The 24,421-nt window shown below is 44.0% G+C and overlaps 1 protein-coding gene across 2 annotated transcripts in view; it reads left to right on the forward strand.

The window, feature by feature from the left end:
- The first annotated feature begins 3,485 nt into the window (after window positions 1–3,485).
- The window catches only part of NRDE2 (NRDE-2, necessary for RNA interference, domain containing), a 28,334-nt gene continuing 7,398 nt past the window's right edge, over window positions 3,486–24,421 (forward strand). The window contains exons 1-8 of one of the 2 annotated variants that reach the window (XR_014153872.1): window positions 3,486–3,656; window positions 9,797–9,905; window positions 13,047–13,253; window positions 14,125–14,271; window positions 15,995–16,454; window positions 17,837–18,242; window positions 20,604–20,737; window positions 23,820–23,943. Coding sequence is in view for 1 of the 2 variants with exons in the window: in XM_081851471.1 (XP_081707597.1) it covers window positions 3,578–3,656; window positions 9,797–9,905; window positions 13,047–13,253; window positions 14,125–14,271; window positions 15,995–16,454; window positions 17,837–18,242; window positions 20,604–20,737; window positions 23,820–23,943 (1,666 nt within the window). In the remaining variant the exon portion in view is untranslated. The remainder of the gene's footprint in view (window positions 3,657–9,796; window positions 9,906–13,046; window positions 13,254–14,124; window positions 14,272–15,994; window positions 16,455–17,836; window positions 18,243–20,603; window positions 20,738–23,819; window positions 23,944–24,421) is intronic. The other variant, XM_081851471.1, reaches the window with a different exon arrangement.

Here is a 24,421-nt window from a genome sequence, read left to right on the forward strand (position 1 = left end):
AAACTGCAGCAGTCTGATTGGTCCTAGAACAATGCAGCAGTATGATTGGTTGGCAGGAACCACCCAATCATGCTCCAGATATAAGTGAATCCACAACCTGATTGGCTTACAGTAGAATTCCAGAATTAGCCAATCATGTGCAGCCCATTGTGTAAATAATGTATATAAAGCAGATACTTTGAGGGGACTTTCATTCATTCCTCCTCACCACTATGAGCTGAATAAAGAGCATGAAATCATTTTGCGACTCTGAGTATATTTCAGTTAGAAAGGCAGGATGCTTTGGGAAGAAACAGGAAGTAGGACAAACTAGATGGCAAACTATAACAATGGGGTCTGCTGAGGAAATGATAGTGTTTGTAGGCATATATTGTAGAACCGGAAGCAAACAGAAAGTGGGGACAGGAAGAGGAAAGGATTGATAAGTGGAATGTGCTCAGTTAAGTCATTTTGTAACATAAAGTTCTAAACACTTGTTCATCAGTAATAACTGGCAAATAAGTGAAAGGAAAAAGGAACCTAGAAACAGACCAAAAAAGGCAAGCAAACAAGGTTGGCCTTGTTTTAAGTGGAGTGACTTTTCCCATTGTAAAATGGCTGAACAAAGCCAGTTATTGTTCCCACAGTTTGAAGTGCAGGGGGAGGGGGAGAGAATGGCCAGAAACTTCAAAGATTATCTCTGGCACTTGGTGTTATTGATAGTAACAGGAAAAGAGCTTTGCTTTTCATTTAAACAGGACAAGGCATTTGTGATATATTTGACACACGCCTGGTAGTCACAATGGATGAAAATGACTTCCAAACAGACCTAAAATGATTCTCAGATTATTTTGATTCTAAACCAAACACTGACTTGTTTTATATGGAACAGCTTATTATGAATCAGTGACATCATGTAGCATTGCAGTTCAACCTGAGTGAAAAAGGGAGTTCAGTGCTAGATCTTGAATGAATTGGCTATAGATGACACAGTTGTCCTACAATATTAGAAACTTTTTCTATAATTCTAAGCATTATATTGTTGTTCTGATTATTAAATGATGCATATATTTACATTTTAACTTCTCCATGCAGTGCATAGTTAAACTATAGAACTTGCTCCCAGATGGAGGCAGCGATGGCCACTCACTTGGATGTCTTTAAGAGGATTAGACAAATTCATGGAGGACAAAGCTATCAATGACTACTAGCCATAATGGCTATATTTTACCTCCATAGTCAAAGTTAGTATGCCTCTGAATACCAGATAATAAAAAAATTCCTTCCAGCTCATAACAATACAAACTTAGGTGGTCTCTAAGGTGCTACTGGAAGGAATTTTTTATTTTGTTTTGACTACGGCAGACCAACATGGCTACCTACCTGTAAGTCTGAATACCAGGTGAGCAGTACTATTGCATTCATGTCCTGCTCCCACAGGCATCTGTGGGCCACTGTGAGAACAGAATGTTGGATTAGATGGGTGATTGGCCTGATCCAGCAGGCCTTTTCTTATCTATTGGTTTTGGCAACCATATTGGATTTTAACATTTCTCATTTCTCAGCATTCTAGTGTTGTAGAAGACTGGTTTAAAGGTAAAGGTAAAGGGACCCCTGACCATTAGGTCCAGTCGTGGCCGACTCTGGGGTTGCGGTGCTCATCTTGCTTTATTGGTCGAGGGAAGCCGGCGTACAACTTCCAGGTCATGTGGCCAGCATGACTAAGCCGCTTCAGGCAAACCAGAGCAGCTCATGGAAATGCCGTTTACGGCCAGAGCGGTACCTATTTATGTACTTGCACTTTGACATGCTTTCGAACTGCTAGGTTGGCAGGAGCTGGGACTGAGCAACAGGATCTCACCCCGTCACGGGGATTCGAACCGCTGACCTTCTGATCGGCAAGTCCTAGGCTCTATGGTTTAACCCACAGCGCCACCCGTGTCCCTAAGACTGGTTTAGACAGGTTTAGACACCATCATAGAATCATAGAATCATAGAGTTGGAAGAGACCACAAGGGCCATCGAGTCCAACCCCCTGCCAAGCAGGAAACACCATCAGAGCACTCCTGACATATGGTTGTCAAGCCTCTGCTTAAAGACCTCCAAAGAAGGAGACTCCACCACACTCCTTGGCAGCAAATTCCACTGTCGAACAGCTCTTACTGTCAGGAAGTTCTTCCTAATGTTTAGGTGGAATCTTCTTTCTTGTAGTTTGGATCCATTGCTCCGTGTCCGCTTCTCTGGAATATATGCATCATTTTATAATCAGAACAACAATATAATCAAACTATGTGTCATTTAACAATTTAACACAGTTGATCTTATAACATACTTAGTGCAGAGTATGTGTGGTAGCAAAAAAAGAAGAGGAAAAGAAGAACTCTCAATTGTCTATCATTTTGTAACTTTTCAACTTAATTTCTAAAAACCTTTAGGATAAATGTTAGGTCTAATACTAGCTTGCCTTCACTATTTCATCAAAATTGGTTAAACATCATGGCTGCAAGGGCATATTTACCCTACTAAGTAGGAGTTGGCATCAGCACTATGTCATCTAAAAGTCAAACATAAAAATTATCACTTAGCCTTAGGTACAAAAAGATTTGGATTCACGTGTTAAAATAAAATAGAAAATACTAGAGCAAACAAATTCCCCTCAAATAGTCTCAAAATTTGAGAAATGTCCTGGTTTGGAAATTCAGAGATTTAGAAATTTATTGTGGCATAACCTTTTATGGACTACCGTCCATCAGATACACAAAATATAACTAAATTGGCAGGCATTTTTGCACACTAGCAAATATGTGTGTGTGTGTGTGTGAGAGAGTGTGTGTGTGTGAGAGAGAGAGAGAGTGTGTAATTTGTGAGTTTGGTGCCACCACACCAAAAAATGGGCAAAGTCTCATTTTGGTCATTCATCTTCAATCAAAATGGCACCTGGCACTCAAACACCAACAAAGAGCATCGCTCCTACCTTGGACACTCTCATGTTGAGTTTGACATAGGCAGCCAAACCTATGGTACACATGAAGTCATACCAAAGTAACGTTTTGGTCGGCCATTTCGATTCAAAATGGCACCCGGCATCAAAATGTTGACGCCAATTGCCATTCCCACCTTGGGAACCCTCATGATGAGTTCGGCAGTGATGTATTAAGAGGCAGCTGAACCTAAACATAACAGATGGATAAAAAAAAACAACACACTTTCCAAAACATATACCTTATCAAAGATATTTGGGAAGGTGGCGTGGAATGGGGAGGTGTGAAATCAGAAGAAAATAAAGATGCATGGAGAAGAGACAGCGACAGTAATAACTGCAGCAACACAATTGCAGCGACCAGGAACAAGGCAGTGTTTGCTGAGACTGCAGCCATCTTAACCCTAGCCATTCGCCCACATTATAACCAGTGTGGCCTCTTCGCCTTAGAATCTGGGTAGCCGGCGCCATTTTGGAGCTGAAGCCGGGCGAAACTACATTTCCCGGCATGCTCGGGCAAGGCGCTGCGCTGCCGCCATCTTGTCTCGGCCCACGCGATTTCTTCCGTGGGAACGGCATCCGGGAAGCGCCTCCGATGCTTCCGTGAGCAGGGACGGGATGGCTCTTTTCCCGGCTTTCGCGGGCGCTGCTAAACCCGGGGAGGCGCCAGCGGGCGAGACCGAGGGCTCCAAGAGAGGTAAATGGACTCTTCCTCCCCCCCCCTCCGACTGCCCTAATGGGCTCGTCCTGTTAATTGAAGTCACTCGCCCTTCAAAGCGGGTCCCTGCTTTACCTCCGCGCGCCGAGACCTAAAGTAGTTTCTGCAGGGATATCCTTCCCCTTCCCCTTTGAAAAGTATGGGATTCTTGCATATTGCTTGTGTGTGTGTGTGTGTGTGTGTGTGTGTGTATATATATATATATGCAGGTTTTGGTGTCCTCGGGTGTCTTCCCGTGTAAAAGTTGGGGTGTCTAGGCGACGTTTCGACGAGGTCTCACTCGTCATCTTCAGGCTGGTGCTTTCGGCTTCTTGTTACTGGAACAGAGCAGGATCTCAGTGTTTGAGTTCCTATAAATACTGTAGAGGGGGTGTGGTGTATAGCCTCCAATGTTCTGGGCAGAGAGGAAGTTCCAGTAACAAGAAGCCGAAAGCACCAGCCTGAAGATGACGAGTGAGACCTCGTCGAAACGTCGCCTAGACACCCCAACTTTTACACGGGAAGACACCCGAGGACACCAAAACCTGCATTCCTGTACCCGTGAAAATCTACGAAAGCAAATATATATATATATATATATATATATATATATATATATATGCATGCGCGCGCGCGCACACACACACACACACACACACAAGGCTCATTCCCCATACAGGCAAATGCACATTTCCCTTAGTTTTGAGCAAAAGGACGGGATGGACGGGCGGCTTGTAAAACGTGGGCAGCGGGGAAACTACCTCTAATCTACCTACCTCTGTGTTGATTTCTTGTGCTCAGAGCCTTGTTGGAGAAGTCTAGCTACATACTTCAGGACAGTACTGGGCCACAGGTTCTGTTGGTTTCTGCGGGATTTGCTTCTAATTCACTTGGCTTAGATTGCTGTCCAGCTCTCATTCTTTGACTGGTCTTCTGAGTCTCAAACTTTCTGGCCAAGTAACATGATAGGGAACTGTAGATAACATAGCTTATTAAAATGGATGACATGCGTGACAGCCATGCACCTCGGTCTGCTTACATGCGTTTGATATCCTGAACTGTCATGCAACTAATTGTTAAGAGCATTCATTCTCTCTGAGAGATCCTAATATGGTGTAAAGGTGGAGATGGCCTTTTTGAAGGCATGTCATGCTCAAGCAGTTTGAAATAATCCTGCTGAAATTTAGAAACTGGATCCACATTTGTATGAGATGCATGTATTTGAGGTAATGTTTTAGGGATGTCACACTATTAAAAATATTTAAGTTTCTAGCCCTCATGGTGGATCATTGCAGCTGTGAGTCCTGGAAGACCAGCTCCCTGTCTGTCAGTTGGGGCCCTGTCTGACTCCAGTTACAAAAGCTGAGGTTGCTAAACAGACTTTTGTATTGTTTAGTGGTTTGTGGGAGGCGGTGTGTGTGTGTGTTTGTTGCTATTATTGATAAAAAAAAATTGTAAATTTATTTTAGATCCCATTATTTTTGTGGAAAGTGGTTTGATTTGGTTGTGTACTTTTCATTGTTTATGACTACTTTTGCTAAGTTTGCAATTATGTAGTTTTTTTAACGTTCTAAGCCACCTTGAGTATGGTTTTAATTATGGGAAGGCAGCATACAAATAAAATTATGTACGTACTCAGCGCCTGGCAGCCCATGCTGAAGCAAATAATTATGTACAACAGTTAAAATACAATAAGAACAACACTGGTGGCACCTTGCTCGAAAACTCTTAATGATGGCTCCCAAAAGCTTCATATAGGTGTTAAACAGCATTGGAGTGAGGATATTACTCATGGCACTAGTGCCTGAGTGTTGAGGTACACTTACAGAGTCTTACTGTCTGATCACAGATCTGAAGGTAAGAATGGAACTACCCTAATTTGGTGCCTCTGGTACCTACCCTTCTGAGTTGGTCCAAGAGGATAGTGTGGTAAATGGTATCAAAAGCCCCTGAGAGATTGATCAAAAGTAGCATGGTCACACTCCCCATGTCTCTCACAATAGAGGTCCTCCATCAAGGCAACCAAACTGATTTAGTTCTGAGCCCAGATTGTTGTGGATCTAGATAATCAGTTACAACTGATTATCATCTAGATAATTCCCCATATTGGGGGTCAAGTGATGGGGTTATGGCGGGATGCCCACTACCCTCTTAATACTTTATGCCCTCATGTGTTCTTTGAATGCTTGAACAGGATTACCATCTGTCTGATGTCTGATTTCTCTAAACCCTCTCAGTTGCTATCAAAATGCTGCAAGTACATAAGTTTCCTGTCAGGCAATTTTTGTGGGTGGGTTAAAAATGTAATTTTCTTTTAAATTCACAAAAATACATACTTATGCATCTCTAGAGTGCTCCCCAAGACTTTTAGCTTTCAAGCAATAAGGTACCTCAGAAGTTGCTTTTTAAAGGAACGATGCTTTTGCATCTCTGCGTTGTGAACTAATTTCATACTTTTTTTGGACTAAAGCCATACAGTTTCTTTTCTGAAGCTCAACAGAGTTTGAGCCTGACCTACACCTGAATAGATAATTTGGAAATCCCAGGTAGTCTTTAGAGTCTTATAAGAAGAAAGGAGCACAAATTTTAGCTAAAGAAAGAATGGCTCTGGAAATAAAATTTTGTATCCATAGAGGCAGCAAAGAAACAGCAACACTTCCAAGCATCTGGTTGACCACTGAGAACAGGATACTACCAGCAGGATTCTTCCTATGTCGTCAAATGTTGTGATCCCATCAAAATTCATTCAAATTATCACAAAATTGGCAACTGGTTCCTGCAGCAAATGGTATTGAGTGCTCTTTCCTTTGGGGGGTCTTTACTGAGTCTACATTCCCCTCATAATTTCTGGGCCATAATGTTGCCAGTTACCCTGTTTTCAAATAAAAGCTACAATGGATACTATTGTTTCCACACTGATATCTGGTTTCATACATTTTCTGCTCAATTCATTTTCACATTCACCGCATCATTCTTCCCGGTGTCTTTCAAGCAGGTGACTTCCTTGAGGCCACATAGAAGGTGGTGCTGGCTTTCAAAATTGTTTTCACTAGACCCTGATTATCCCCGCACGAAATTTGTCTAAGCCACTGTAATCATTTTAGAAAACAGATGGCGCTGACTGCTGCTGTCAGCTGAAGATCTCTTTTTCTGAAAACTGATTTAATTCTTGAGTCCTCATTTGATTCTACGAAGTTATACGATTTGGTCCGCAGACAAATTAAGGAGCTTTTTTACACAGCCAGTTATTTAGGAGTAATGACCCATGAACTCACTTCAGCTTCTGATTTGTTTACATTATGAGTTGTCAGCTGGTGGCATTAGCAGTGGGAATGGTTGGCATTCTTGAAATGCAGCGTTCCCATCATGCTACAAAATATTCCAGATTCAATTCTGTCAGAACTCTAATCCCAGAAGCTGCTCGCTGTGTGGTACAATGGGGGCATGGAGCAAGCGCATGGCCAGGACTGCTGGATTGGCTCTGCTGGTGTGTTTGCTCCGCGCTGACCTCCCTGCTGCCTTGCCTCTCTCCCTCCCAGTAAGCAACAGTGACCGTCCTGCCTGGAAGTTAGCCTAGCAGCTCCAGCCTACCTGGTGAGCCACATCTGTCTGATCCTAAACCATTATTCCAGCCTTAAAGGTGGAATAAGGCTGACAGATTAAGGCTGCCAGCCGAGATCCAAATGCCTAGGCAACTGTGCAATACAGAGGTTGGAAACTTCAGGCCTGGGGGGATGGATATGGTTCTCTAGATGTCTCTGTATAGCCCCCGAGACTCTCTGTGGGCCTCATCAATCACCAGCCCTGTATTGTACCCTCCTTGAGGGCTGGAATGTACCCTTGACCTCTGGTAATGCCTCTTGCTTGCCTATAAGAGGGTAGATAGGGATGTATGTGTGTGTGTGTAGAAATTAACCTACTGTTCAGAGGTAAATTTTACATTAATTGCTCCACCCACTGGGGCTCCCCATCACTAAAATATGGTTCTCATAAAAGAATGCAGACCTCAGGCAGAAACAGGTTCCCTACCCCAGATTTGATGTACTAGAAAGGCCAAATGTCTTTCTCAGTTTTGAACAGATAAATGTGATACTGTTTCCCCCTCATAATTCTAGATGAACCAGCTGGACAAGCTGTTGGCCCTTGCTGTGGCTCAAACTAGCTTTCCATAGAAAACGTGACAGTCTACTTCACGCAGCTCCCACACTACTATTCTTCCTACTGTGAAGGACAAAAGAAAAATTACCAGAATGTTCCTGGTGATAAAGCAAACATCATCTCTTAAACCTTCATAGGGCTTCTCAACGAGATGAGCAGATATTAAATCTTATCCCGTTGTGATTTATAGGACTTCATGCTAAGTGCTGCGCAAAGATATATGGAAATAAATTCTTGGGGGATTTTTATGTCTTGGACAACTGATGGGAAAAGAGGAGGAATGGATTTAATTTAAAAAGCCAAAGTGATAGCCATGAAATATGTGACTCATTTCAAATATTTTCTCCTGACCCACTGTGCAATGGCATTATAGCCAAGCGCCTGAATAATAAAAAATAATTTAGTTCTCCTAAAAGTAGCAGATGAGCATGACTTGCGGGCAAGCTAAGCCACATTTAAGCCCTCATAATTTCAGTGCATCTTCATTTCATGTAGATATTTACATTGATAGTTGCCTTATACCAAGTCAGATCATTAGTATTGGCTACATTGAGTGGAAATAGCTCTTCAGGGTTCCAGACAGGGCTCTTCTCCAACATTACCCAGAGATGTTAGGGATCAAGCCTAGGACCTTCTATGTGCTCTGCCATTGAACCATGGCTGCTCTCCAACTACAGCCTACAAACATTAAAGGTGGAACTGGAGGTTCCTCTACCAGCCTTTCTCAACCTTGGGGTCCCCAGATGTTGCTGGACCACAACTCCCATGATCCCTAGCTCACAGGACAGTGGCCAGGGATGATGGGAGTTGTAGTCCAGCAACATCTGGGGACTCAAGGTTGAGAAAGGCTGCTCCAGACACAGACTTGCAACCCAACGTCTCTCCCCACCCCTTTTAGTTCCAGAAACATGTAATGTGATGCTGTCATATTGTAGGGTTGCCAGAAAAGTTGTTGAGCTAAGCTTGTTTTGTTTTGTTTTGTTTTGTTTTGTTTTGTTTTGTTTTGTTTTGTTTTGTTTTGTTTTGTTTTGTTTTGTTTTGTTTTATGGCACAGCTGCCATGGGCTGCCATATAGCTGGACATTTTTCTGGTGTCCACCTGAACACTGCTAGAGACAGCTGGATTCTGGATATGTCTGAGAAATCCCAGAAATATTGTATGCTTCTCTGCCCTTCCACCTTATTGGCGGTTGGGTGGGAGGCGGTTGGGAAAGCACAAATTTGAAGACATCAGACATCAGGAGTATTACAGGGAAAAGAAGGATATTGGGACATGGCAATTGGAATTCCATCTAGTTCCCACTGTTATTTGTGCAGGTGGCAACCATTTTTCATGGAGGTTCCCTTCCTGGCCCCCACACGTGTTGGTTGAGTGTACATACGCCCACCCCTGTTCCACCCGCTCCTGTTCTGCCCTCTTCCGGGTCCAAAAGGACCCATGTATTGGCGGTCATGTGTCAGTCGCACATGCTCGCAATGGTTGCCACCTGTCTAGCGTTGTCAAAGTGTTTTTTAGCACCATTCTTACAGTTCCAATTTTATTATCAGGTGGAAGGCATTTACCTTGGAATACAGTCATACCTTGGGTTGAAGTAACTTCAGGATAAGTATTTTCGGGTTGCGTGCTGCAGCAACCTGGAAGTAACGTGCTCCGTTACTTCCGGGTTTTGCCGCTCGCGCATGCGCAGATGGTCAAAATGACGTCATGCGCATGCAGACGCGGGTTGCGTTTGCTTCTGGATGCGAACGGGGTTCCGGAATGGATCCCGTTCGCATCCAGAGGTACCACTGTATTACACAATATGTGAAAGCCATGCCTTTACTTTAGTAAACTTTCAAGGACTGTAATTGATGATGATTATTTAGTTCCTCATCATGTCTGTTGTAAGCTGTATTGTCTGCTGACAAGGTAAACCCCCAGCTTAAAAAAACAACACAGTGAGGACTTTTCTTGAAAAATTGACTTGTCTTTTGTATCTGCAGAATTGAACTGGCTAACCAACCCGAGCTTCTGCAGTGAAGATGCTCTGAGACTACACCAGCATGCTTTGAAGGCCACAGACCTTGCCTCGGACAAATCCCTGCTCCAAAGGTAGTGTGTTCTTTGGGACCTTGCCTTCCCACGATACATTGTTACTGTTTCTGATTTCATTTAATTGCAAGAACAACATATAACTACGGCAACTTGTCCAGTGGTGCATTCTTATTCAGTCTCGCATGCAGTACATAGTACACAAGCAATATGATTATTTATGTATTTATCAATTCCAAGTAGCCTCTCCCCAGAGATTCTTGTTTTGAGGGTGGAATAAAAGTATCTCCCTTCCCATTTATAAAGGAAAAGAAAGGAAGACAAGTCTCGCCCAAAGTGTCCATCTTTGAAGGGCCCGTAATTACCTTTCTGTGGCGAGTAAGGTGTTCCGATAAAGCCATGTTCCAAATATTATTTAACCCGACTTAAATGGGAATTTCTGTACAGTAGATTGTTTTGAATAACGGGCTGCCGATAACAGGAAAAAAATGCTTAATGATGATGATGATGATGATGATAAATAATACCCTGCCCATCTGGTTGGGTTTCCCCAGCCACTCTGGGCGGCTTCCAACAAAGATTAAAAATACATTAAAACATCAGTCATTAAAAACTTCCCTAAAGAAGGCTGCCTATCTTTGCATTTAAGGTTCTTGTTTGAATTTGGATCTAATGATAATAAGGCAAGACCCAAATTGGGTCGGAGGGGGTTGCTTGCTGTGTCATTTTGGCAATAACGTGAAATGCCTTTCCCCCAAAGTACTATACCAGTGTCCAGCTCCAACATGCATGAAAATAGGAGACACTCTCTCCACATCCTTTCCAGCAAAGGGCAGAGTGATACTGGTGTTTATTTTGTGTTCTTTGGAACTTTTGAGCAACGCCCCCCCTTGTAATGTACTGAAAGCAAGCGGAAGCATGTGGCCAGCTTTACAGTGCAAACTTGGTTGCTTATACACAGTAGTAGTAGCATCTTTTGATGTCCATTCATTAGGGCACAAAAGTAATTATTGAAACCCCCCCCTTTAATAGATGCATCAATTATTTGTTCTTCAGTGAACTTTGAATTTTTTCTGCAGAATGTTTTTGAGGACCTTTTTTAAAAAATTACGGTTCAGCATTATCATTACAGGGTTGGTGTATTAGAATCATAGAATTGTAGAGTTAGAAAGGACCCTGGCGGTCATCTAGTTCAATCCCCTGCAATGCAGGAATCTCAACAAGCGGGCCTCCATCCAGTTTGAAACCATACTGCCACTAATTAATTGCCATAAAAAATAACATTCTTGTCTAGAAATCTTTTTGATAAACATATAGCTTGCTCTTATACAGTTGACTGCACCTAAACCTTAGATGGGTTTAGCCATGCCTAAATATGTTTAGGCTAGTCTGCCAGTTCCTTGATGCAAAGTTTATTTTGAGCTCTGTCCTGCTGAACCCCACTGGACCTAGAATTTGGTGGTACTTTGATGTCCACCCACCATGTTTAAAATGCTATCTACCTGAAGCAAATTAAGATTTACACTGCTTGGGAGCATCATTTGCTTTCAGGAAAGAGCGTTTGAGAATACAGGGAAAGGGTATTAGGAAAAGGGAACTCTGAAAAACCTTGGTATACAAGCACATAACATTCCCCACTGCATGTGGCTCTTTAGATCACAGCCATTACGTTTAGATTAATACAGTGGTGCCTCGCAAGACGAAATTAATCCATTCCGCGAGTCTCTTCGTCTAGCGGATTTTTCGTCTTGCGAAGCTAGCCCATTGACGGCTTAGCGGATTAGCGCTATTAGCGGCTTTTAGCGGCTTATCGGCTTAGCGGATAAGCAGATAAGCGGCTTAGCGGCTTAGAAAAGGGGGGGGGGAGGAAAAAAACCCCGCAGGAACTCGCAAGACATTTTCATCTTGCGAAGCAAGCCCATAGGAAATTCGTTTTGCGAAGCACCTCCAAAACGGAAACCCCTTTCGTCTAGCGGGTTTTCCGTCTTGCGAGGCATTCGTCTTGCGGGGCACCACTGTACTTATTTTATAAATAGTAAGTGATTGTCTTGATAGATGAAACATGGGTTTAGGCCACTGGGAACAATGGTTCATACTTAATTTCTGTGGCTGTTGAATTTCACAACGATTCAAGAATCACCCTGTCACGACCACTAAGATGCTCTGCTACCATTGATGTAATGCTCTTTTCAGTATAGCAAAAACTTACTGGATTCTTCCCAGTAATCAATCTGTGTTAGAAAAAGTGATGGCTTTGGCTCAGCTGCATGGAAGGGACAGTTCTGTGATTCTTCCTTATGATAATCGGAAAGTAGCCGTGAGAAACTGAACTCAGGTGCAAAGGAGGGGGCTGTTCAGTTTTTCTCCTCTCAGCTGTTTTTCTGCTCAAAATCACCTCCCAGCTACTTAACTCCCCTGTATCTTTTCCCTGTGGATGAGGATGTTGTTGTTGTTGGGTGAAAAAAAAGGCTGGCATAGATAAGGCAAGGAGCCCCTACCCAGCAACATCCTCTGCTCTGTTTTCATTTTTTGGGGGGAAAAACGTTAGGAGGAATAATGGAAGTCCTGTACAGCCTGGGTTCAGATTACCTTAAGGACTGCTCTCTCCTGTACACACTTGACTGGTTTTTAAGATCCTCCTCACAGTCATTTCCTTCATGGGTTCCCATTCACCTGCTGATGTCTCAGCTTATCACGTGGAATTCTTTTCCCAAGGAGGCTCACCTGGCTATGAGCCTGATAATTTTTTGGTGTCTTAATTTCCCAGGCCTTTAAAGGTATGGAATTCCATATTGCTTTAATCTAGCCCTTTTGGTTTGTTTTTTTAAAACTCATGGCTATCTTTTATATCATTCTTATATTTTAAAAATCTTTTTTTAGCTGTTTCTGAAATGTTTTAGCTGAAGAGCACCCTATGAATAAATAAATGAAGCTGCCCGTTGTGTAGCTTTTGCCCTTCAATAACACACTAGCTACAAATGATGTCTTTTTAAATGCCCTGGAATAAATTAACTTTTTGATTAATATCTCTTTAGTATTTTAAGTTTATGGATGTATTTCATCCATTATTTTTTTTAAAAAGAAGTTTTTCTAGCATTCCCCGCCAGCTTGTTATGTTTTCGCATAGTTTGAAGTATTGGATTGTGAATATTATCAACAGTGCGGTTTTTGTTCTTGGATTTTTGTACATTTTATAAACAGAACAACCTCCAGCTTAGAGACATTGGGAGAAAGTGAAGTCAGCGAAAGTGTCCAAAAACCAGCCAAGAAAAGAAAGAAAAAGAAAAAACAGCGAGACCACAAGAAAGTAAAAAAGAGAAGTAGAAAGCATCAGGGAACAAGTGAATCGGAATCAGATGCTGATGATGTGAAAGACGATAGAAATAATGAAAAAGAAGCAGGACTGAAGTACGTAAGTACCCTTTATTTCTGAATTTATATGTTCCATGATCATCTCTATGTTCTATATACCAGGGATGGGAATAGGGAACCTGTGCCCCGACCCCAATTGTTACAGAGTCTCATAACCCGCCACCAGCATGTTAATCGGTCAGGTATGATAAGAACTGTAGTCTAAGAACATCTGCAAGTTCAAAGGTTCCCCATCTCCAATATATGCCAACACCAAACTCATTTCCTTGGTTAAGAATGACAACCCCTGCTTCAGGAACCCTGTGATTTATAAACCAGATGTTTAGAAAGGTGATCCGAGTTTTAATTTGTTTTTAGTTTGTTGTTGCTTTAATTTTTTGAAGGAATTAAATCATTGTTGTTCTTGGTTCTAATTTTATTGTTTTATCTTGCTGTAAACCACTTTGAGGTTTGTGTTATTTAAAAAACTGTCATGCAGCGCATACATTTTATGAAATAATAAATAATTAAACTGACTGCGGAATACTCTCACTAAGGAGGCTCACCTCGTGGTGACACGGGAAGTTTTTCAGCGCCAGGCAAACACCTTCCTGTTTGCCCAGACATATTAAAATAACAGTTAAGGAAAGTTAGCTCTGCTCCTAGCTCAATAGTGCAGTGCTCCAAAAGAAAAAATTAAGAAGGCAAACTTGTATGTCCATTTGAAAATTAGGGGGAAATGGTTAAGCCCTCTTGGGGCTTAACCACCATCCATGATTCCTGAAATTGGCTTTGGGACTGTAAATGAAAGCTAAATTTTTCATTCACAATGGCATGCTGGCTTTCCTGGGATGTTTTGGAATATATTATGGAAACTAGAAATCTTAAATCTCTCCCCCCCCCCCCCCGTTTTTTTTTTCCTTTGCAGTTTAGGAGACAAAGCTTCAAATGTGAGCATTCACTCTATCTGGCTAGATGATGTTCAAGGTGTGACAGCAGAAGTATTTAGAACAGATAAGAAACCAGATCCTGCCAACTGGCAGTATAAGTCTCTGTATCGAGGGAACATTGCAAGGTAATGAAATTTACAGGTATGAAATCTGATAGCAGTAACGGTTTTTGATAAATAAATAAAAAACTGAAGAGAGGAAATCTTTGGGCCTGATCCAAGAGGAAATCTTTGGGCCTGATCCATATTTTCCTGTGTGTAGCTGCATGCGTACGATCTGCACGGAGTCCTTGCTCAGGGGCTCTGTGCTAGAAACAGCATTTTGCTGTTGCCCTTTTAGGTTGCAGGGTCTTGTCTTCTGCTTGCTCTACGTTGTGAAGCAAAATTGCTTCGGTATTTAAAGAGTAGGAGATTAGGATTTGCGAACTTGCTTTGCACTCATGATTCCGTACCTAATTGGCTGTGCTGTCTCTGTACTTGTTTGTTCTATTTATAGAGGAGAAAACATTTTGTTACATTGGTGTTGTGATCAGCTGCAACAAAGGAAAAACCCAATATAAACTGCTGATCTTTTTTTACCGTTAAAATAAAATGTGGCTTTTAATAGGCAACTCTTCCTGTACGTAGCTCGATCCCTCGAGAATCTCTCATAATTTTTAATGTGTGCTACAAGGATGCTTTGTATCCAGCTGGCAAGTGGAAAGAAATTTGCTCCCAAATGTCATACTTGCACTCAACGAGCTGCATTCACTATTCACCATCTGAGTCCCATTTTAATTCCTGAAGTTCCCACGGTGGCAGATCCATAGCTGTCAACGTTTCCCTTTTTTAAAGGGAAATTCCCTCATTCCGAATAGGATTCCTCGCAAGAAAAGGGGAAAGTTGACAGCTATGGGCAGATCCAACAGCCTGATGGGACTGCATCCGATGATTGCGGCAACATAGGGGTTGTTGAGTTCAGTGAGCTTAAACTGTTCTTTCTCCCTGGTCCTAGCCTGGAAGAGTTAGTCATATGCCATTTATCATTGCAAATATACACGTTTGCTTAGTTGCCCAGAGATCTTGCTCTGTACCTTGAAAACTCCTGATTCATCGCAAGAATGGTCAGTTGCAGCTTTCCCCTGTTTCTATCCTTGTCTTGACGTCTGTCTTCCTCGCCTGCAGCACAGATGGAGTCTGGCTTGTTAGAGCCGGCAAGGGAGCAGGGTGCATGATCGGAGCCCGATACATCTGGAATCTTAATGATCTGGGACAGATCTCCATTGGCAAGACAGATCAGCCTAGGCAGTGGTGCCCATTTGTAATAATTACCTTAGAAACATTTTTAGTTGAGGATCTCTGAAGTACACTCTTGCTCATTTGTTCTGTTCCAAACATAATTTTAAAAAGCAAACACAGATGCCTCTCAGGTTGCTTTTTTATTTTTTGCATTCTCAGACCTCAGTCTCTTCACCCATAACTTTTTAATGAGGCACATAAGGCGCTCAGAAAGGTTCAGGAACTGGCCTCTGGCAAAAATAAGCGCAAGGTCTCAGCTCTGACCTCTGAGACTGCAATCCCAAGATGCACTAATTTGGTCACCAGCGTCCTTGAACTCGGTGGGACTTTGAGTTAATATTCTTGGATCATGCTGTGTTTCTGGGGGCTGCGAAGTAAGCAGTATCCATAGACTGCTATTCCAAACACTTAATGAAGCAAGTGCTAAGTAACACTGTATTTGCCCAGTTCAGGAAAAAAGTTTTGAAGCCTGTGGTGATACCATGATCTGGGGGTTTGGCTGAGAAATGCTTGTCCCCTTCCTCCTTTGCCCTTTGGAAAAGACTCACAGTTTCCACTATTTCTTTTAAAGATACAGGAGAAGAAGCAACTTCTGTCTTGGCGTTGATCCAAGGAGGCAACATATTGCCTGGGAGAGTTCCTCAGCAGAGAAAAAGGCCCCCCATAAGCAGCCTGAGCGTTACTTTTCCAAAGGTGGCCGGAAGCTGTTGAATGCGGATGGCATTCCCGTCAGCATAAAAAGTCAAGGCTCTATCTCTGGCCCAACTGCTTGGATATCCATTTCGGAGCAGGACTCAGCTGATGTTCTGGCCACAGGCTGGGCGAATCCTCTTGGGATTTATGATCCAGGGACCACATTGTGGCTACAAGGGAAGGGGCCCCCTGAGCACGATTCACGAAAGCCGCAGGAAGCGCAAGAGAGCTCTGAGAATGGGGACTCCCGCCTCCTGGCCAAAGTGGAGGACTATAACAGGAAGGTCAGAGAGGACCCTGGAGATATCAAAGCATGGATGGATTTTGTTTCTTTTCAGGTAGGTGTCTCTTTAAAATGTAAAGTTGCAGTACGATTTTTTAAAGACACTGGGATTCACCCAAGGTGCTCCATCGGCAGAAGCCCCGAACAAGGACTTCCAGTTGTTCAGCAAGGCTTTCCGCCGCTCCACCCGCTGCATGCCCATCCAGTTGGCTCTGGGCAGATGAGTGGGTGTCAGGAGAACAGCAGGGGGAAGGGAGGGGTGATGGTTCCATCTGCCAAGCTGGAAATTTGGTGTAGATGGAATATTTGTAGTAGTGTGATGTTGAATTTGACCCTATGGATGAAGACAAAAAGCTGGCGTTCAACAAAATTTAACTCAAAAGTTGGTTAGAACATGGTGCTTATAATGCCAAAGTTGCAGGTTCCATCACTGTGAGGGACAGTTCATGTTCCTGCATTGTGGGTTGTTGTTGTTACTATTCTTATTCTTATTATTTAAATTTATATACCACCCTATATCTGGGGGTCTCAGTGTGGCTCACAGAGTAAATTCAAGATACAAAACCGCAAAATACACAATAAAAATAAAAACAACAACCTTATACAGTGGTACCTCTAGATGCGAATGGGATCTCTTCCGGACCCCCATTCGCATCTAGAAGCAAACGTAACTAGCGATGTCACATCTGCACACGCACGTGTCGCTTTTTGCCACTTCTGCGCATGCGTGTGGTGTCATTTTGAGCGTCTGCGCATGCACAAGCGGCGAAACCCGGAAGTAACGCGCTCCGTTACGTCCGGGTTGTCGCAGAGCGCAACTTGAACGCACTCATCCCGAAGCACATTCAACCCGAGGTTTGACTGTATCTCCCCCAACCACATTTTAAAAGGGCATAGGATGTCAATCAGATCAACCAAAGGCCTGGTTAAAAAGGAACGTTTTTGCCTGGCACCTAAAGGTGTATAATGAAGGCACCAGGAGAACTTTCCTGGGGAGAGCATTCCACAGACAGGAAGCCACTGCAGAGAAGGCCTGTTCTCATGTTGCCACCCTCCAGATCTCTCGAGGAGACGGCACACGAAGGAGGGCCTCAGAAGATGATCTCAGGGTCCGGGTAGGTTCATATGGAAAAAGGTGGTCCTTTGGTATTGAGGTCCTGAGCCGTTGGACTAGGTGATCCTCAGGGGCCCTTCCAACTCTACAATTCTGTGATTCTAAGTTAGGTCCAGTACCTTGTCCTCACAGTGGCCAACCACATACCTAAGGGGAGTACATAACACAGACTCCATCCTGCTTTTATGGGACACTTGAGTCCCCTTTAAGCCCTTTCTCCCATCCAAACTGCAACAGAGGCTTTTGGTGGAGATTTCTTGCTGTGCAGAGTAGCTGCCAGTTTGCTTTCTACCACTCCTTTTATTTTACTTTTTTTTTGAAAGGATGAAGTCATGAGAGGCCCCAGCTGCTATGCCATCAGCGAGGGAGAACGCGAAACGAGGAAGGTGTCCCTCAAGCTTGTCTTGGAGAAGAAGCTGGCCATTCTGGAAAGAGCTATTGAGAGCAACCCAAACAACGCCGACCTGAAACTGGCCAGGCTCAAGCTTTGCACGGAGTTTTGGGAGCCGTCGGCTGTGATCAAGGAATGGCAGAAATTGGTGTTCTTGCATCCAAACAACCCGGCCCTGTGGCAGAAATATCTCCTGTTCTGCCAGAGTCAGTTCAGCACCTTTGCCGTTTCCAAAGTTCACAGTCTGTATGGGAAATGCCTGAGTACTTTGTCGGCGGTGCATGATGGCAGCATGGTGTCTCATCCAGCCCTGCCCCACACAGAGGAAGCCATGCTAGGTGAGAGCACAACAACAACAACAACAATTTTATTATTTATACCCCCCGTCCATCTGGCTGTGTTTCCCCAGCCACTCTGGGCGGCTTACAGCACATAAAAATTGTAAAACATCAGGCATTAATTATTTTCCAATACAAGGTTGCCTTCAGATGTCTTCTAAAAGTCAGATAGTTGTTTATTTCCTTGACATCTGATGGGAAGGCGTTCCACAGGGTGGGTGCCACTACTGAGGAGGCCCTCTGCCTGGTTCCCATCTCTTGCCTTGCCCGCCTGTTGTCTCTTAAAGACCACTACTCACTTCCCCTCTTTTTGACGTGGAGACGGTGATATTCTTCAGTGACCTGCTAAAGCAAATACTGTTGTGAGAGGTACATTACGTGACAAAGAGAGAGAGAGCCTTCTCTGTGATGGCATCTCTATTGTGGGATTTCCCTCCGCACAGAGCAGAGGCAGCGAATCTTTTCCAATCCAAGGTCACATGACAGTGAGGCCAGAAGCAAAAATGGGTGGAACAATGAATGTATCTTATCTTTATGCTTCTATATGCACTCACACAACCCTCTTGGGCTCCAACCTTCCTCCTGTTTACCTTAGAATCATAGAATTATAGAGTTGGAAGGGATCCCGAGGGTCATTCAGTCCAACCCCTCCAATGCAGGAATCTAAACACGCGGTGGTCTCCCATCCAGTTTGAAACCAGACCAGACCCTGCTTAGCTTTGCAAACACGCCAGCAATTTTATTGCCACACCACCAGGGTCCGTGGTGGTGCTAAACGCTACAGTGTTTGCAAGCAGCAGAGCCAATTAGTTTTGACACGGCTGTAAAAAATAATGCCACTGTGGGGAAGGATCGCCGTCGGGTTGAGGATTTCTGAATGCTCCTTCTTAACCACATTGCTAACTTCGACTAGATTTGACTTGACAGGGTCCCATTTACTTATTAAGGAAATTACACAATTGTCAGTCATTTATGGCTATATCAAATGTCTAGCCCTGTTACGAAGATCCTGTTGGATAAAGCCAGCTTCAGATGACAGTCTCTGATCAGCGCTGGCAATGTCTGTGAACCAAGATATGCTGAAGGCCTCTGCCCCCTAGCGTTCGGCTCGTTGCACTGCTTGCCGCGACGGAACTCGTCAAACAAATGTGGATCCTGGTCATTTTAGATCCGTCTGTGAGCTTAGAGAGGGCCTTCAGCATCCAGACGTTCTTAAGAGTTTACTTTATGGAGTGCAGTTACCTGTTGGCATAGCACAGTGCAGAGCACGTGCATATGATCCCTGGTTCAAGACACCTGTCGGAAACCCTGGATTGCTGCTGCCAGTCAGAATAGACAGTGTTGAGCTAGGTAGGCCCACGGTCTGTATAAGGCAGCTTTCTACATCCCTAAGCTTTAATTCGTCCCGCCTCCTGTCCTGAGATGAATAGCATTTTAGTTCAGTCCCTCCATTGCCAGTTGCTTCCTTTTCTGTTCCTAATGCGTAAACTGAGTAGTTATCCAGCTTTTAAGGGCACAATATTAAAAAATAATAATTAAAAACCTCTTCCTCATGAAACGCATTTACGCACTCCTGCCATGTTCTTCCCTGTTTCATTCAGCTCCCAGTGATGCTTCCTTAGCTATTTCCTCCTTCATAAGGAGACCCCTACTGGTGCTCCCAAGAGCAGGAACGTGGGTGGCGCTGTGGTCTAAACCACTGAGCCTCTTGGACTTGCCAGTCAGAAGGTCGGCGGCTCAATTCCCCCTGATGGTGGTGAGCTTTCGTTGCTCTGTCCCAGCTCCTGCCAACCTAGCAGTTCAAAAGCACACCAGTGCAAGTAGATCTATAGGTACCGCTGTGGCTGGAAGGTAAATGGCATTTCCGTGCGCTCTGACTTCCGTCACTGTGTTCTTTTGCACCAGAAGCGGTTTAGTCATGCTGGCCACATGACCTGGAAAGCTGTCTGTGGACAAATGCCGGCTCCCTCTGCCAGAAAGCAAGATGAGCTCCACACCCCATAGTTGCCTTTGACTGGACTTGACCGTCCAGGGGTCCTTTCCCTTTCCCTTTCCTTGCTCCCAAGAGCAGCCAGCCAGCTGCCTCTGGGTGCCTCCAAGTTACAGTTCGTTCACCTACACTGAGATTTTGGTAAAATGCAGATTCGTTTAAATGATTGGTTAATCTCATTAACGGGAGGTTTACTTTTAATATGAAATTAAGAATTCAGTTGGCCCCAACCTTTTATTCCTTCAAGCGGAAGTATAAAAGGCATAACATTTATTCTCATTTAATGTGATTGCCGTAATGCAGCCTCTTGTGTGACCCAAATCTCTTGGCACCCTCTGTGTGAAATGTTGCCTCTCTTTCTTTCCTTCCAGCCATCTTCCTTCAGCAGTGCCATTTCCTCCGTCAGGCCGGCCATTCGGAGAAAGCAATATCGTTGTTCCAGGCCCTGATTGACTTTACCTTCCTGAAACCAGATAGCGTAAGGGAACTGCCAACAAGGCGGCAGGTAAGAGGAGGCAATGGTATTTTCCGCCGCCCGCTCTAACTCTGCTCTGTATCATCTGCACTGCTTTGTTCCCCCCATCCTCCCCCCAGTTGTTTCCTCTTGTTCTCCTCCTTCCCTCCTACATAAGAAAGCAAAATAGAACAGTTCAGGAATAAATCTGGGTTTCTGTAACTGTAAAAAAACCCCTCTGCAGAATGCACACACGTTCATGACCTGCTTGAATCATTTTAATAATAAAAACTTAACACTTGTGCAGTGCTTCCCAATGTTCACGTGTACTGCCTACTTGCCATCCCTTGCAACAATCCAGTAAGGCAATCCAGTATTATCATCTCCCATGCTGCAAATGAGGGTACTGAACCTGAGAGAGAACGGCTTGCCTGCAGCTACCTAGTGAGTTCGTGGCAAAGGCAAGATTCAAATGGTGAGCATGCTGATTCATAGCCCAGTCTCTTTAGTCAGTATGTTACACCAGTGTTCTGGGATTGTTTTGTGCAGAGACGCTTCTTTTTGAGGACTGAAACGCAGCGTGATCAAGGAAATGATATTGTGTGTATTTTGGGCGGGGGGGGGGGGTTGCCATTCTTTTGCCTTCCTACAAAAGGAGGGGGGAAATAACAAAACAGCAATACTACAGGGCCATAGGTGTTTAGAAGCAGAGAAACAGCTACTGGTTTGCAAGAAAAGAATTATTAGCTGGTTTATGGGAGATACAGTGGTACCTCGGGTTAAGTACTTAATTTGTTAGGTCCGTTCTTAACCTGAAACTGTTCTTAACCCGAAGCACCACTTTAGCTAATGGGGCCTCCCGCTGCCGGAGCACAATTTCTGTTCTCATCCTGAAGCAAAGTTCTTAACCTGAGGTACTATTTCTGGGTTAGCGGAGTCTGTAACCTGAAGTGTATGTAACCCGAGGTACCACTGCAGTTCCCAAACTACCAGGGTTTCTATCTTCAAACCCAAACCTTAGTGCTTGGTGGCAGAAGGACTTGGGAGCGGTGGCGGTTTCACTTGCGTTCTACCATTGGGTGAAGCCGCCATCACGGTCTGGCCATCATACTGGTCATGGGTGATGTATCGATACACCGCCCAGACCTAGTCCTATCAGTGCAAAGAAGAACCCCTTGGCTGTTTCAGCTCTGACCTCTTTACCGTGACTATTTGGGTTATTCAAAGGCCACCATGACACCCATGCCTCCCAAAATAACAGCATTTTCTTTGTTTTGTGTTCCCCCCTGTATCATGATGGGATCAATGACCTGCCTAGGAAGCTGTCAATCTTGCTGGAGATGACTATCTCTCTTTTGGCTTGCTTCTATCTCTGATTCACCCTTTGAATGTGTGAATAAGCTAGAAGTTGAAATGAGTTCAGAGGTTGTTATCCCAGGGTAGTAACTCATTGTTCAGAGATACCTTTTCTCTGCGACAGCCGTTAGTTGCGTGTGGCTTAGTGAGTGTTCAAGCAACACAGGCAGCCCGTAGCATGTGGCTTCGCAGCTCACGAAGGGGTCGCGACTCATAATTTCAAGGATTTGGCACCGTGTCCTAATCTGCAGCCCCTAAACACAGAGAAGGGAGGCTTCGCTTAGCAATAAATAGCATAATAATTGAATTCAGCTTGGAACATCTTTTGTGCATATTAGGACTGCTTTGTTATTTATAGTTTTGAATTCCAACGAGGCTAAATTTAAAATATATTGGTAGTAAGTATAGTTCCTCTCCAAGTTAGAGCAACAAACTGGAGACCGAAAAAGGAAATGTCACAGGGATGCCTGCCTTTAACTAGATCCATCCCTCCCATTTCATCACTGGTTTCCCAGCTTAGGCTGCAGTTGATGTTTAGTATGCCCATGCCACTAGGACTGAAAAATAGAAATATCGCCTTTTCTGTTTTGTGCTGCTATAGGCTAAGCAGGTTTACATATACTTCACCACCACCACTAGTTGGCTCCAGCCTTCAGTTAAACCCACTAGTATTTTCCTTTCAGCAAGAAGAAATAGTGCAGCTATAACCCAGATTATTCCTCAAAATGAAAGGTTTCTTTCCTATAATGAGTTTCTTAACATGGTGGTATTATTATTATTTATACCCCACCCATCTGGCAGGGTTTCCCCAGCCACTCTGGGAGGCTTACAGCATATATAAAAAATTGTAAAACATCAGACATTAAAAATTTCCCTATACTGCCTTCAGATGTCTTCTAAAAGTCAGATAGTTGTTTATTTCCTTGACATCTGAAGGGAGGGCGTTCCACTGGGTGGGTACCACTACTGAAAAGGCCCTCTGCCTGGTTCCCTTTAACTTCGCTTCTCGCAGTGAGGGAACCACTAGAAGACCCTTAGAGCTGGACCTCAGTGTCCAGGCTAACAATGAGGGTGGAGATGCTTCTTCGGGTATACTGGGCCAAGGCCGTTTAGGGCTTTAAAGCTCAGCACCAACACTTTGAATTGTGCTTGGAAATGTACTGGGAGCCAATGTAGGTCTTTCAAGACCGGTGTTATATGGTCCGGCGACCACTCCCAGTCACCAGTCGAGCTGCCGCTTTCTGGATTAGTTGTAGTTTCTGGGTCACCTTCAAAGGTAGCCCCACATAGAGTGCATTGCAGTAGTCCCAAGCAGGAGATAACCAGAGCATGCACCACTCTGGTGAGACAATCTGCGGGCAGGTAGGGTCTCAGCCTGTGTAACAGATGGAGCTGGTAGACAGCTGTCCTGGACACAGAATTGACCTGCGCCTCCATGGACAGCAGTGATTGCAAAATGGCTCTTCAAAAGCTGTGAAGTCCACGTTTTAAAGTTTGTTGTAGACATGAACTTGGCAGCCCAGGTTGGATGAAAAACTAGCCTTCCAGTAGACTCATGCTCCCTTCCTGTCCTTACATTTAATTTTGTGATTTTTAAAAAAAGAATGTGGAACCATGAATTGGCAACACTGCTCTTAAGTCAGCCAGAAACTTAGAAAATTGACTTATCAATTGAACTAGCGAAACACGTCTCTAGATTCTTTTGCACATATAACTGCAGTTGTACGTGCTGTGTATCAGACTGAAGAATGTGTGTGTCTTTATCCTCAAACTTTAGGTGGAGTTCTTCGAGCCGTTTTGGGACAGTGGCGAGCCTCGGATTGGAGAAAAAGGAGCAAAAGGCTGGAAGGCCTGGATGCACCAACAAGAAAAGGGTGGTTGGGTTGCCATCAACCCACCTGGTAAGAACATAAGGAGAGCTCTGCAGGATCAGGCCAGCGGCCCATCTCGTCTAGCATCCTCTTCTTAAGATGGCCAACCAGATGCTTATGGGGAGCCTGCAAGCTTGCTCCCCACTTACAGTGCTCGGAAATGGGTGTTAAGGGTCACACTGCTTCTGACAGTATGGAGGCAGACTGTAGCTGTCATGGCTGAGAGCCACCGATAGCCATTAACGTATCTGTGCCCATTCTAAAAGCATCCAAGTTGGTGGCCATCAGCACATCTAGGACCTAATTCTATAGATTGTGCTTTGCGAAGAAGTGCTTATTTTCTCTTTCCTGAATCTCTCGACATTTCCGCTTCATTGGACGTCCCTAGGCTCTACTATTGTGAGAGGAGCAAGCAGGAGCTCACTTTATGCTCCCGGCTGTTTCTTTGTAGCTGCCTCCTCACATAGCCCCCTGAGGTATGTGCAATTCACATACCATATTTTTCGCC

The sequence above is a fragment of the Podarcis erhardii genome (assembly GCF_964252035.2).
Source record: "Podarcis erhardii genome assembly, chromosome: 1".
Taxonomy (NCBI): Eukaryota; Metazoa; Chordata; class Lepidosauria; order Squamata; family Lacertidae; genus Podarcis; species Podarcis erhardii.